The sequence below is a fragment of the Acomys russatus genome, chromosome 29 (assembly GCF_903995435.1).
Source record: "Acomys russatus chromosome 29, mAcoRus1.1, whole genome shotgun sequence".
NCBI lineage: Eukaryota > Metazoa > Chordata > Mammalia > Rodentia > Muridae > Acomys > Acomys russatus.
Genome location: NC_067165.1, coordinates 18,981,489 through 18,995,877, shown reverse-complemented (window position 1 = coordinate 18,995,877; position 14,389 = coordinate 18,981,489). Strand labels below are relative to the sequence as shown.

Here is a 14,389-nt window from a genome sequence, read left to right as displayed (position 1 = left end):
GTGAGGCAAGAGTCCACACCTGTGAGCCCAAACTCTAAGCCCAAGCTCCAGGGCTACTGCCACTCACCATGCGACCTGTGACAAATCGCTCTCTTTGGGTCTTTTTTCATCTACATTAAATAATAGAAAGGAAAAAAGATAGGATAGCTCAAGAGTCCTTAACGGAAAATACGCACTCCAAGAAAAAAAAGTACACAAATTAGCTAAATCTACACCAAGCTTGCTCCTTTGTGTTAGGATGGTCTTCAAAGGAGCCTTCTGTGTCTTAGCAGAACTCATTTTAGGATAACCTGCCAGATCATCATAATTTATTTGTTTGTCCATTTGGGTGTGTGTGTGTGTGCGGTGTGTGTGTGCGTGCGCGCGCGTGTGTGTGTGTGTGTGTGTGTGTGTGTGTGTGTACGTACGTACGTACACATATGTATGTGGTGGCCAGAGGTCAATACTGAGTGCCTTCCTCAGTGGATTTCCACTTATTCTTTGAGACAGGGGTCTCTCACTCAACCTAGAACCTTCCAATTTGTCTAGAATGCCTAGCCAATGGGTTCCCATGGTCACCTGTCTCCATGCCCCCGAGCTGGGAATCACAGACTTGTACTTTTTCTGTGGGTTCTAGGGAACCAAGCTCAAGCCCTCATGTGCATGGCAAGCACTTTACAACTGAGCTATCTCTTAGCCCCAAGTGACAATTTTTTTTAAATGGAAACTCTCCCTAGGCTCATGGGAGAGTTTAAATGGAAACTCTCCTGCACTGCTTGCAGCACACTGAAGAATGCAGTGTGCCTCCTCTACCCCACCCACATTACCATGCTAAATCTTAACCACCTATGGGATAGAGCATGGGAAGTGGGGCCTTTGGGAGGCTATTGATCATGAGGGCTCTGGTCACAAACGAGACTGCTGTGCACTAAGAAAGCCAAGAGCCTCCCACTCCTGTCCTAAGAGGACACCGAGATGGCCATCTATGAATCAAGAAAGTGGGCCCTTGTCAGACAAGTCATCAGGGATCTTTATCATACACTTTAGCCTCCCAAAGTGTGAAAAGTGAGCTTGCTCTCTTACACACACACTGGTGTGAAATAAAGCCTGGAAAGTGTGGCCATCTGCTGCAGCTGTCCACAGCAGGGGGTAGAATCTCTCTATGCTGTAATCTGGGCTGGCTTCATGACTTGTCATCTAACCACACAGTAAGGCAGAATAGGTATTGTGTGGGCTGTCAGCCATGCCATGTAAGGCCTTAGCTTTTCTCTCTTGCTCTTGCCTTTACCTGCAGAAAGCTCGAGCTCACTTCCTGAAACCTGACAGCCCATGTGCAGAGGCCAGAAGGCAGCCAACACTGAGGCAGGCAACATGGTAGCCAATACAACTGCTGCTTGACTACACTGGAACCAATGAGCCTAGGCTGGACCAGGAGAAAAAAGCAAGAGTCACGAGAGACAACGCACTGTCCTTCTGACTGGGGGATGGCTTGTTGTACAGATACTAAGCAAGTTCTAGGAGGCTGCAAAATGCTTACACCCAGGAAGGGAGGTATAGAAATTCAGTGTTTGACTCAAGCAGCCCCGTACTAGATGTTTCCTTGGGGCTTGTTACTCACCAGCTCACTAACAATTTTCAGCGGTAGGTCCAAGATTGGCTCCCTCATGTAGCACAATGTATGGATGGGAGACCCAAAACAGCTGGGCAGGTAGTTTCCAGACACCGACAAAAAGTAATCCTTTCCCCGGTCCAAGTGCAAGACCAGAATGTCTTCGATTTTGTCTTTGCCTGAATTGAGTTTTGTGGCGGTAGCCTTATTTACAAAGAGCTCCAACTCAATCTCAACTTGAGAATCTGCACAAAAAGTTTAAAAGTAACATCAGCTAGGGAGCAGTCAAGAGAAAGAGGAAAAGGCGGGAGGGCACAGAATAAGACAGAAAGGATTAAGAAAGGAAACGGAAGATCAACCCACACAGACCTGTGCTCTGGAGAAGCACAAAATGTGCATAGTCCAGCCTGGAAACCTGAAGATAATCATGCAAACAGGACAGACAAATGTCCATAAACTCATGTACAAAGTAGCATGGCTTAAACCAGGAGAACTAATCCATTAAGAAGGCATGGGTCAAAGGACCAACCCTGGGCCAGGAAAGATGAAAATATCTGCCCCCTCAAAGATCCACCTGAGAACTAGCCAGGAGACACCCCTAATCCTCCTGCCACATGATGGGGATGAGGATGTTACACTCCTGGGCCTGTTACCCATCATCTCTCTCTCCACAAGGGTAGATAACTGATTACAGTAAGACAGGCAGTGGAGATGCCCCCCAAAGTAGCAGCACCTGTCAAGAGATTATGGCACATACAAGCCAGTAAAGCGTTCTCAAAACTCAATGCATGCTCCCATTTTATATATGGGTGAGTTCAGCTATAGGGTTGCAGAGCCAACAGAGTCAGGTAGATCTCTGTGAGGCCACTTTGGTCTACATGATGAATTCCAAGATAGCCAGGGCTGCATAACAGAGAGACCCTGTTTCAAAAACAAAACAAAGCCGGGCAGTGGTGGCACACACCTTTAATCCCAGCAGTTGGGTGGAAGGGGCAGGTGGAACTCTGGGTTCAAGGCCAGCCTGGTCTACAGACTGATTTCCAGGACAGCCAGGGCTACAAAGAGAAACCCTACCTTAAAAAAAAAAAAAAAAAAAACAGCCAAGTGTGGTAGTGCACACCTGTAATCCCAGCACTCGGGAGGCAGAGGCAGGCGGATCGCCGTGAGTTTGAAGGCAGCCTGGTCTACAAAGTGAGTCCAGAATAACCAAGGCTACACAGAGGAACCCTGTCTCGAAAAGCCAACCAACCAAACAAACAAAAATAAACCAGAAAACCTTTCAGGCAGAGAATAAAGCATTCAGAAGCAAAGAGCTAACTTGGAAAAATGAAGAGGGCAGGTAGGGCGTTGAGAAAGCGGAGCGTAGGAGGAGATGGGTTACCTGGCAAGAGGAAGCCTCTGCTGGGCTTGGCAGTCAGCCACTGCTTACAGTAGGACTCTTCATCAGGCTTGTTGATGAATTCAAACTGACACGGCACTTGGCCGTTATGAATCGTGAAGGACTCGGTTTGCAACTGCATGTACTTTACATTCTCAAAACAGAACTGGGAACGAAGAAGGACCAGTCAGAGCCGGTGAGAAAGAGAAAAAGGACACATTCTCTTCTCAGCCTGCATGCCCACCCTGACTGGGAAAGAGTGTTTGTCTTGGGAAGAAACTAAAGGAGCATCTCTTTGAGATGTCCTTAGCCAAGAGGACACAGTGGCCACGGAAGGCCAGTGAGGCCAAAGCCCAGGTCTGTTTATAAGTAAATTTCCTGAAGCAAACAGTTTCCATCTTCTACATCCAAAACACTTCCAAAGCACCATTCCCAAACTGTCCCGTCACCTGAAGATCAAGCTCACTCTGCCACAAAGCTGGGTCTACAGCATAAAGTGTCTTCCTGTGAACCTTCTGTTTGTTTTTTGAGACAATCTCCCCAGCCCTGGAAGGCCTGGAATCTCTGGAACTGGCTATAGATCAGGCTAGCCTGAATCCAAACATCCACCTGCCTCTGCCTCCCAAATTCCAGGAATAAAAGCCATGCTGCCACACCCAAGCCAATGCCCAGCCCCTCCACACCAACTTGAACTCACACCAGCTTGAACTCACATCTAACCAACTGAGCCAAGGCCCCAACCCTGATGCTAGCATTCCTAATGGATCTGGGTCTTCCCTACCTCGCGCTTGGAGAGTGTCACAGAAGGAATGTTGGCATTTTCCATCTTATCCAGGGAGCGGACAATTTCCTCCAGCGTTTTCCGGTAGAGTTCTTCATTCACAACCCTCACCTGGGAGGGAAGCAGTAACAGACTGAGTGCGGGGCCTAATGTCCCTTCTTTTTTCTCAGTAGTGAGGGTGCTTGGGGCATCAGGAAGTGATGACAGCATTTCAGAAAGTGAAAGCTAAGTAGATTTAGCTCATTAACAAATAACCCAAATAATAATAATCATCATCATCATCATCAGTGACAGACTCAGAAGCATCCCCCAGCTGCAGCAAGGCTGCCTGCCTCCTAGTTAGCAGAAGGACACTGGAATGTCCTGGCTGCTCTTCCTGTTGGGTCTCAGGTCTTGGCCAAAAGACACAGAGTGTCTATCTCTGTCCTGCTTGCTGCTACCCAAAGACCAGCAGTGGGATATTTTTTTCTATGGTTTTGATATCAAGATGTATTATTTCTTAGCTTTTTTAACCCAACTCATCAGCAAGAAAGAATATGTCAGGCTCTCCCTACTGTATTTTAATTATATACACTTTTTTTTTTCCCAGCAACAAAATAATGATTGCAACATTCCTTAGTCATTGTCCCCTGCCCCCTTTTAGAGAACTTCTATGTACTATACATTGGCCTCCAACTCACAGCTTGAAAGCCAGAGCCAGTCTTGGGCTCGTCTCTGACTTCAGACTCTGACCTGTGCCTGTCCTATATGTTGAGAACAGGTGGCACAAAGCAGCACAGAAGCTACCGGTGATGAAATGCAAGTGAACAGTGAGTGCAGGAACGCCTGACTTCACTAGCCATCAGGGTGCTGCAACATAAAATGGTGAATTGTTCCCGTGGGGGTGGAAGCACTGGGGCTGGAGAGATGGCCTTAGCCATTCAGAGCACAGGCTGCTCTTACAGAGGACCTGGTTTTCCTCACCCACATGGTGGCGAACAACCACCTGTAACTCTGGGGGATTTTTTTTTCTTTTTTCTTTTTCCTTCTGAGACAGGGTTTCTCTGTGTAGCCTTGACTATCATAGACTCGCTTTGTAGACCAGGCTGGCCTGGTCACAGAGATCCACCTGCCTCTGCCTCCCAAGTGGTGGGATTAAAGGCGTGCGCCCCCATGCCAAGCTCCCCTCTGTAACTCTGTATTTCCAGGGGACTCATGCCCTCTCCTGGTCTCTGGGGGCACCAAGCACGCAGGCAGTGCACATACAGCACATACATGCAGGCAGGCAAAACACTCACACACATAAAATAAAAATAAATCTTGCCTGTGTGGTGGTGCATGTTAGAATTCTGCTTCAGGAGCCCGGGCGTGGTGGCGCACGCCTTTAATCCCAGCACTCGGGAGGCAGAGGCAGGCGGATCGCTGTGAGTTCGAGGCCAGCCTGGTCTACAAAGTGAGTCCAGGATGGCCAAGGCTACACAGAGAAACCCTGTCTTGAAATAACCAAAAAAAAAAAAAAAAAAATCCTGCTTCAGTCTGCCTGCCTGTGATGCCATCGCCTACTTGCCATGGGGGCATGGCCCTGCCCAATATATAGAAAGACAGACCTACCTCACTCCTCCCTCTCTCTTATTTCTTATTATCAGTCATAAAAGTGTATTCTTTTAATCCAAATCTCTGAGTTCGATGCCAGCCTGGTCTACATAGAAAGCCCTTGTCACCAAAAAAGTAAACAAATCTTTAAAAAAAAAAAAACAAAAAACAAAAAAAGGGAGCCGACAGGTGGTGGAGAGGAGAGGAGGAGGCAGAACTGCCATGGGCTAGAACCATATGGCTGGGAGGAGTTTACTCTGAGAATTGGTGACGGAGAGAAGCAGCCCAGATGAGAAACATGTACAAGTATTATGGGCTATTGGAGGGGAAGTAGCCCAATTAGGAATTATTAGAGCAGTTGGCATGGGAAGTGGTGCTGGGAGGTGAAAGATAGCTTAAGGGGTAGCTTCTTCCCAGCTCCAGTGTAAAGGCATGTTAAAAATCTATCAGGCGTATGTGTCTTTTATTGATATAGTAGCGAGTTAAATAACTAACGCCACAATAATAAGATGTGATTAATGGTAAATATTAATAATCAATTTTCTACAACATATGTATGTCACATTATTTGTAGGGAGCTGTACTGCTTAGTGCCTCTGCCCTTCAATACTGACGTGATGTTTGCTATTGATCTATGTAGTTTATAAAGGTTAGGATGTTTTCTTTCTTTTTTGGGGGGGGGATTGTTGGGACTTTTTCATCATGCATAAAATAATTTTTCTTTTTTTTTCTTTTTGGTTGTGAGCCTAGCCATTTCTCCAGCCCAATTTTTCTTTCTAGCAAGTTATATTATTGATTTAGTACCTCTTGTCATTGGTAAGTAGTACATTTTATCATTTTTAGTGCAATTTGCTTGTATTATACTTTCATTTTCAGTCTGATATATTTCTCATGATTTCTTTTGCAATTTCTTTGACCCATATACTATTAAATATATGTTGTCTAATTTCCTAGAATTTATCTTTGTTTTTTTCTTTAACTCTAGGTCTAAATAAATTGCATTTGGGCCTTAAAAAAAATAGTAAGATAGTCAGGTGTGGTGGCACACTCCTGTAATCCCAGCACTTGGGGAGGCAGATACAGGCAGATCTCTGTGAGTTCGAGGCCAGCCTGGTCTACAAAGTGACTCCAGGACAGCCAAGGCTACACAGAGAGACCCTGTCTCAAAAAAACCACCACCAACAACAACAAAAGTAAGAGCTGTTGGGAGTAGACCCAATCAATGAGTAGGCACTGTAAAGCCTCAAGTGGTCCACATATGTAGAGACAAGCTCAAGCTGGACCACAGAGGACTTCTTGTGGTGAGATAAAAGCATTCCTCAGGAACTTGTGGAACTGGTTCCCAGCTACCAAAAGGAGTCACTTCTCTTACCTCTGGCAGAAGGGACACATGGTTGGCTGTGGTGCCTATCAGAACATCAAAGCCCACGCTGGCCCCCAGGCTCCCTGAGTGTTATGCAAAGTCCACACTAGTCTGCTGGCCTTCCCCTTCCCCCAGCTAGCCATCCATCCTACCTGACCCATTATCCCCTCCATATCTGCCGGTCCCTTCTGTCTCTTGCTCTCTTGCTGTGCTCCATTCTGTCTCTTCCTGCCCACTATCTCTACGCTTCCCTAGCCGGGCCAGGCTCAGTCTTCTTCCTCTCTGCTCTGGACCAACTACTCCACATACCTCCTGCATAGTCTCTCTTACTCACAATTTAAAAAAACAAAAAACTTCCCTAGTAATGAAGCGGTCTCGTAGGCAGTCTCTTTACTGTGTCCCTTCACATACATTTACAGCACCCTCTCGCATACACTAATAAATTTAAGAATATTTTAATAGGGCTGGGCATGGTGGCGCACGCCTTTAATCCCAGCAATCGGGAAGCAGAGGCAAGTGGATCGCTGTGAGTTCAAGGCCAGCCTGGTCTACAAAGTGAGTCCAGGACAGCCAAGGCTACACAGAGAAACCCTGTCTCAGGAAAAAAAAAAAAAAAAAAAGAATATTTTAATAAGCCAGATGGTGATGGCGCACGCCTTTAATCCCAGCAATTGGAAGGCAGAGGCAGGTGGATCTCTATGGGTTTGAGGCCAGCCCGGTCTACAAAGTGAGTCCAGGCAGTCAGAGCTGTTACACAGAGAAACCCTGTTTCAAAAACAAACAAACAAAGAATATTTTAATACACAGTCTTGCTATGTTTCCCAAACTTATCTCAAACTCCTGGGCTCAAACAGTCCTGTCACAGCCCTCTGAATACTCAAACTGCATGCACCACCACCCTGCTATAATACAATTCTCCTTGAACCACTAATATCAGCACTAAGAATTTCTGTCTATAGCAATACACACACATGAAGGATAGTCACTACAGCACCATGTACAATGGCGATATTTTAAAACAAGTCATCAATATATTATAGTTCATCCCTACCACAGAAAAGTTTCAGCCTTTAAAACCAGTAAGATACTCAACAGATACGAGTGCTTTCCTCCAAGCCTAAAAGCCTGAATTTGATCCCTGGAATCCACATGGTGGACTCCTATAGGTCCCTGACCTTCCCATGAACACTGTGGTATGCATGTACAACACACACACACACACACACAAACACACACACACACACACACACACACACACACACACACACACACACACTAAAACAAGAAAATGTAAAACAAACTAATGAGGAACAAACTGCAATTACCACCATGAAAACATCCCCTAGAACATATTCTTTTCTGGGGGTGGAAGTGATGGAAGACAGACTTGCCTATGTAGCCAAGGATGACCTTGAACTGCTGAGTGCTGCGGTTACGAGGATGGTGTTACCTTATCTGGTCTGTGTGGTCTGGGAATTGAATCCAGCACCTCCTGCCAACTAGGCAAGCATTGTACCACTTGAGCTACATTCTCCATCCCTAAAACGTTTCAATGAAGGGAAAATATGTTCCCAGAATGTGTAAAAGGTAAGTTCTTTTACTAAGAAATAAGAAAGGAAATATCTGTGTACCGTATGCAGAACACTGACACACTCAGATGCAAACACATAAACAAAGTCCAGAGGCAAAAGGGAATTTCCATATATGTGGAAACATTCAGATGTATATAAAAGCAAGAAGTAATTAACTTTACACTTAAATTTTATGCTCTTGGGCTAAAGAGGTGGCTCAGAGGTTAAGAGCACTAACTGCTCTTCCAGAGGTCCTGAGTTCAATTCCCAGCAACCACATGGTGGCTCACAACCATCTATGAGATCTGGCCTGCAGGCACACATGCAGGCAGAGCACTGTATCCATAATAATAAACAAATCTACAAAAAATTATATTCTTTAAAAAAATGTGTTTCTTTTTATTTTTTTATATATGGGTGTGTGCTAGCTAGTTTTATGTCAACTTGATACAAGCTAAAGTCATCTGAGAAGAAATTTCAATTAAGAAAATGCCTCCAGCTGGGCACAGTGGCACATTTCTGCAATCCTAGCAGTCAACAGGCAGAGTTCAAGGCCAGCCTGGTCTACAAAAGTTCAGGACAGCCAAGGCTACACAGAGAAACCCTGTCTCAAAAACCTCCTCCCCCCCCCAAAAAAAAAGGAAAAGAAAAAAAAGAAAGAGAAAGAAAAGAAAAAGATGGGGGCTGTAGTTAAACCTATAGGACATTTCCTTCACCCTGGGTTGGTAGCGCTGGTTGAGCAAGCCATGAGAAACAAACCAGCTAGGAGCATTCCTCCATGACCTCTGCATCAGTCCTGCCTCCAGGAGCTTCTGGCTTGGTTCAGTTCCTGTCCTATCAAACTACAATGTAAGCCAAAGAAACCTTTCCTCCCCGAGTTGCTTTGGGTATGTTTCATCACAGCCACACGGTGGCTCCCAACCATCTACAGTGTAATCTGATGCCCTCTTCTGGCCTGTGAGTGTATATGCAGGCAGAGCACTGTATACATAATAAATAAGTCTTTTTTTTTTTTTTTTTTTTTTTTTTTGGGTTTTTCGAGACAGGGTTTCTCTGTGTAGCCTTGGCCATCCTGGACTCATTTTGTAGACCAGGATAAATAAGTCTTTAAAAAAAAAAAAAAAAGGCGGAGATCAGAAAGAAAACCAGCTGCCCACCTACCCCAATGTCAAACACTGAGCTGACGGGCTTGTGGTCACTGGTCTTCAAGGTCATGTGGCTCTGGTAACTCAGCTGAGTGATGTTCTTTCCTTTCCACAGGACTCGGTCACACCAGGCAGGAGCACGACACTTCTCACTAAAATACAAAGTCCACACTCACCCAAACAGCAGGGCCCACTGCTTCGTAAGTGTTCTCATGGTCTGAATAGGAATGAGCCCCAGAGACTCATGTGCTTGAATGCGTGGCCATAGGGTGTGACACTTCTAGGAGGTGCGGCCTTGATGGGGAAATGTCACTGTGGGGACGGGCTTTGAGGTCTCCTATGCTGAAGCTACACCCAGTGTGATACCCAGGCTCCTTCTGCTGCCTGCAGATCAAGACACAGAACTCTCAGGCCTGTAATCCCAGTACTCGGGAGGCAGAGGCAGGAGGATCTCTGTGAGTTCGAGGCCAGCCTGGCCTACAAAGCCAGTTTAAGACAGCCAAGGCTACACAGAGAGACCCTGTCTAGGGCGGAGGGAGGGGAAGATATAGAACTCTCAGCTCCTTCTCCAGCACCATGTCTGCCTGAATGCTGCCATGCTTCCTGCCATAATAATAATGGACTAAACCTCTGAACCTATAAGCCAACCCCAGTTAAATGTTTTCCTTTATAGGAGTTGCTGTGGTCATGGCGCCTCTTCTCAGCAATAAAACCCTACCTAAGACAAGTATATGGCTCAGGCAGAGACCCACGAGACAGAGCCTTCATGTCCAGGCAGACAAGGATCTACGATTCTTCAGGTCCACAAGGGCCAGTGCGTCCCAGAATCCTGGGTTTCCACTTCCTTAACCCCATGAAGTGACCTCTGACCCACCTGGTATCCCAGTCATCAGAGCCAGTATCGTACTTGTAAGTAGGCTGGAACGTGAGCTCGCCCTCTGTGAAACCGTCAAAGACAGTCTTGGCAGCCACTTGGATTTTCAGCTGTTCAAAAGAATGGGAGGAGAAAACCTTCAGAATGCAAGATCAAGCCTGGGATTAGTGGAGACCATGACATCAATCCATACCCACACCCTACCGCAAAGGGAAGGGACCCATGAGAAAACCATTGCTATCCCATCAGTCAATAAAGAAATGATCTCATAGAGAGACAGGAAAGTTAGGATTCCTCTCCTTCAATGTTCTGCACTGGGAAAGAGAAAGAGAATGGAAGGATTTAGACACAATGACGCCAAGGTTGTCAAGGAGGAGAGAAGCGCTCTGATGGAAAAAGAAAGAGGGCTTCAGCATCCTGGACAGTGCTGAGTACCTAAGGAGTCTCAAGCCACTGAAGAGAGTGGCAGGAAAGTCAGGCATGGGCTCCTCTCAGCCTGTGAAGTGGCCATTGCTCTCAGAAAGACATGCTATGTCAAATGATGGTGGAGAGCAGCAGGCTGTGGAACTGTCTCACCAGTGGAAAGAAGAGCTGAGAAAGTTCCCCCACACTGGAGGAGACTGGTGGGAAGGAGGAGGCAGGAGCAGGAGACTCATTCTACAGAGAACTATTACATCACCTAAGATATACCAAGTAGTTTCTTCACTGAAGAAAAAAACATCATAACTTTTGGCCCCAACTCCTAATCTCTGTGCTCTTACTCCAAGGGACACAAGATCTTCCAGGACAGAGCCAAGAGAGAGAAACGCAGGCGGAATGCAGGCACAAGTGGACAGCATCAGGTCTTTAGGGAAACCTCTCAAGATGAGGAAGGAGAAACTAGGGTCTGTGCTCTCAGAGCAGAGCAGCGGCTGGCTGAGGCAGACCCGTGGCCGTCTGTACCTGGTCATACGCATACAGGGTTTGAAAGGCCTTCTCTTCCACGAGCTTTTTCACCTTTTCCACATCCAGCTCTTCTATTCTGTAGTTGAGGTCCCCCAGCCACAAGATCACACTGTGAGGATAAAGCACAAAGGTGACAGGGTTTAAGGGCGGGGGCTTTAACCCTCCCTATCCAGGATGCATCAGACAGAAGCCCGAAGGTGGGACAGTGACTTAGGTGTTGCAGACCCTGGTGTTACATTCCAGACCACAAATACACTCTCAGCTTATTTCTAGAAAGAATTCTCTGAAAATTCAAATTTAATAGTAGGGCCTGGATTTACCCATCACGTCACTGGCTGCGCTACTCTGCACTCCTGGAAAGATCTGTGTCACATGGTTCATTGTACCTGCTGCTGCTCCCTGATGACATCAGACCTAGAACTCCACTGTTCCACCTGAAGCCAACAACCATGTCACCAAATAATCTGCCTCGCAGTGTACTCTCTCCCCCAACAAATATATCCTCAAGCCAAAAGCAGACAAAGGGCCATGCCAGTTGCCTCCTCACAACAGAGAGGACATGCTCCCTATGAGGGACCCTGGAGGAGAACAGCCATCCAGTCAGCTTCCAGAATACCAACTAGCCAGGGACAGTCCCACTGCTTCCGACAGGACCCTGGAGGCCCCCTCCTCTTTATAAAAGAAGATCCATAAACATCAACTGTGCCCATAAAGTCTGAAATTCCAAAACTTTGAAATCTGACAAATGACAAGTTTGGGGATAAATGAAATAAAGAGACCGAACAAAAACTAGCACAGTATGCGCTGTGCAGTTGCAACTATGGTTTTGTCAAGTAGGATCAAGTAGGAATGAGCAAGGGCAGGCAGCAAGCGCAGGTCCAACTCTCAAGTGTACGTGCTCTGGAAGAACAGGTGTGGAAACTGAAAACAGTGCTCCAAACTATGCGTGAGACGCAAGCTCTCTGGCTGCTTTGCTCCTGGTGCTCAATGAGCCAGATTTCTAGGCAAATAAATCCCATGCCTCTCCAGGGACAACTGACGCTTGACAACGGTTCTAGAGGTCTTCCAGATGGCAATTTAGGAAGCCAAGATTTTCCAACAGACAAGTAAGAGCTGGCAGACACCCAGCTCCCAGAATGCACTTCTCAGGCATGATGGAGAACTCAGCCTGGCAGTCAGATGCGAGGCGGCCTGAGGAGGGAAGAAACTCAGACTCACTCGTGCTTGCTGATGGTGAGTGGGGGGAGGGTCGGGTCCACCTGAGAGAACTGCATTCGAGAACAAATGTCTCTGTAGTCCTGGTTCCTCCTCTCATACTCTTCGGTGTGGGCTGCCAGGTGGGCATTGACTACGCAGACGCTGGTGTTGTGCAGCTGGAACCTTATGGCCACGCCTCCTTTGTTACCCTGTTGAAAGAACCCCTCAGTCACTTACACTTGCAGACTTTCAAAACAGTTTGTCTTTGCCTTCAGAATGACCTTACGGGGTTATTGGTTATTGCTTACAGATAAGAAGTCAAGTCCTGGGGCTGGAGGGATGGCTTAGAGGTTAAGAGCACTGACTGCTCTTCCAGAGGTCCTGAGTTCAATTCCCAGCAACCACATGGTGGCTCACAACCATCTATAACGTGATCTGATGCACTCTTCTGGCCTGCACTGTATACATTAAAAAAAAAAAAAAAAGTCAAGTCCCCAAGCAAACTGACTAGGCATTTCCATAGGAAGCTCAGGCCAGAGCCTGCCACTCTCAACACTCTGTTCTTTTGCCTGTATCACTGGTGAGGCAGACACACGTCCAGCTCAGCTCTTGCCGAGGGATCTAAGGGCAGGACTGCAAGAGCCTCAAGAAGAAAGTGCAAACCTATGGGGCTCTGTTTTCCTTGGTGGCCAAAACTGTTTCTGTAGCATACTACATGGTCTGCTTGGATCCACCAGAAGCTCCGCCGGCACTGACTAACCGCAGAGGAAGAAGTGCACTAGCTGCATTTCTAAGTTGTCTGCTTATGGGTACAGCCCGCCTTGCAACAGCAGCATCCTAGGGAGGCGCCTGCATCACAAGACACTGAGGCAAAGCACTGGGGTTACCAGAACTCACCATCCTCCCCATGATTCCTGTCCCCACAGTCTCAGCTTCCACTTCTGAGATAAAGGCCGCATGTTCCTGTTTGACGTACAGCAGCAACATGATGCCAACCAGTCGGATGAGCTTCACCTGGAACACAGAGCCCAATTCTCAAGTGATAGCGTTGTGGACAGAAGTTGAAATAGCTCAAGGGAAATGTGGTAAGAGAGCTGGCTCAGGCATTAACACACCTCCTCCTCCAGGCCAGGCACAAGGTAGTCTGTCTCACTCACTGAGCACGCTACATGATACCCTAAGCCACTTACAAGTGCCAAGACCCTTCATCTTTCACTCAGACAGGCCCTTCTGAAGGACTGTGGGGCTGACCAGGAACAGCTTACACTGATGGTTCACAAAAAAGCTGAGCATTTATCTCAGGCTTTCTTGGCAGGCTACAGAAGGTTCCAAAGTCCCCGACCCCGCCCTTACCTTGGCATACTTGGCACCTGGGTGAAGGCTCTCTGACACAGCCTTAAACCACTCTTCCTCCTTTGGGGTATCGTGAAAGAAGAAGGCTTCCTTACTCAGATCAAGCTCCTGGAACCTATGTGGAGAAGCAACCGATAAACCAGAGAAAGGTAGCCGGGCATAGGGACACACGCCTTTAATCCCAGCACTCAGGAGGCAGAGGCAGGTGAATCGCTGTGAGTTCGAGGCCAGCCTGGTCTACAAAGTGAGTCCAGGACAGCCAAGGCTACACAGGGAAACCCCCTCTCTCGAAAAAAAACAACAAACAAACAAAACCACCAGAGAAAGGTGACATGCAAGTAACACATGCCAAATCTGCTCAGGTGCTTGGGTTCCAGCTTTCTAGATGAAAAGGCTGGACCCCTGGTGTGTATGTGGCTGGGGACGACGACAGAGAGACCCAGAGAACTAGATGTCGTGGGACTTACCTGGTGCTTCTCTAAACATGAGCTCATTTCCTCTCTAGGACCTAGGCTCTGAGTCAGTTGGAAGCACGCGCGCGCGCACGCACACGCACAACTGTTTTACACCTATAATTGTTAAGTCAACAAGGACTAAGTGGAGTTCAAGACAAATTGGCAAA

The 14,389-nt window shown here is 47.0% G+C and overlaps 1 protein-coding gene across 1 annotated transcript in view; it reads right to left on the bottom strand.

The window, feature by feature from the left end:
* Inpp5b (inositol polyphosphate-5-phosphatase B) overlaps positions 1–14,389 on the bottom strand; it is a 65,004-nt gene that overhangs the window by 6,529 nt on the left and 44,086 nt on the right. Inside the window, 9 exon segments of the mRNA XM_051171394.1 lie at positions 1,598–1,833; positions 2,970–3,132; positions 3,748–3,858; positions 9,415–9,550; positions 10,273–10,382; positions 11,215–11,326; positions 12,436–12,623; positions 13,312–13,428; positions 13,768–13,882. Of these exon segments, the coding sequence (XP_051027351.1) occupies positions 1,598–1,833; positions 2,970–3,132; positions 3,748–3,858; positions 9,415–9,550; positions 10,273–10,382; positions 11,215–11,326; positions 12,436–12,623; positions 13,312–13,428; positions 13,768–13,882 (1,288 nt within the window).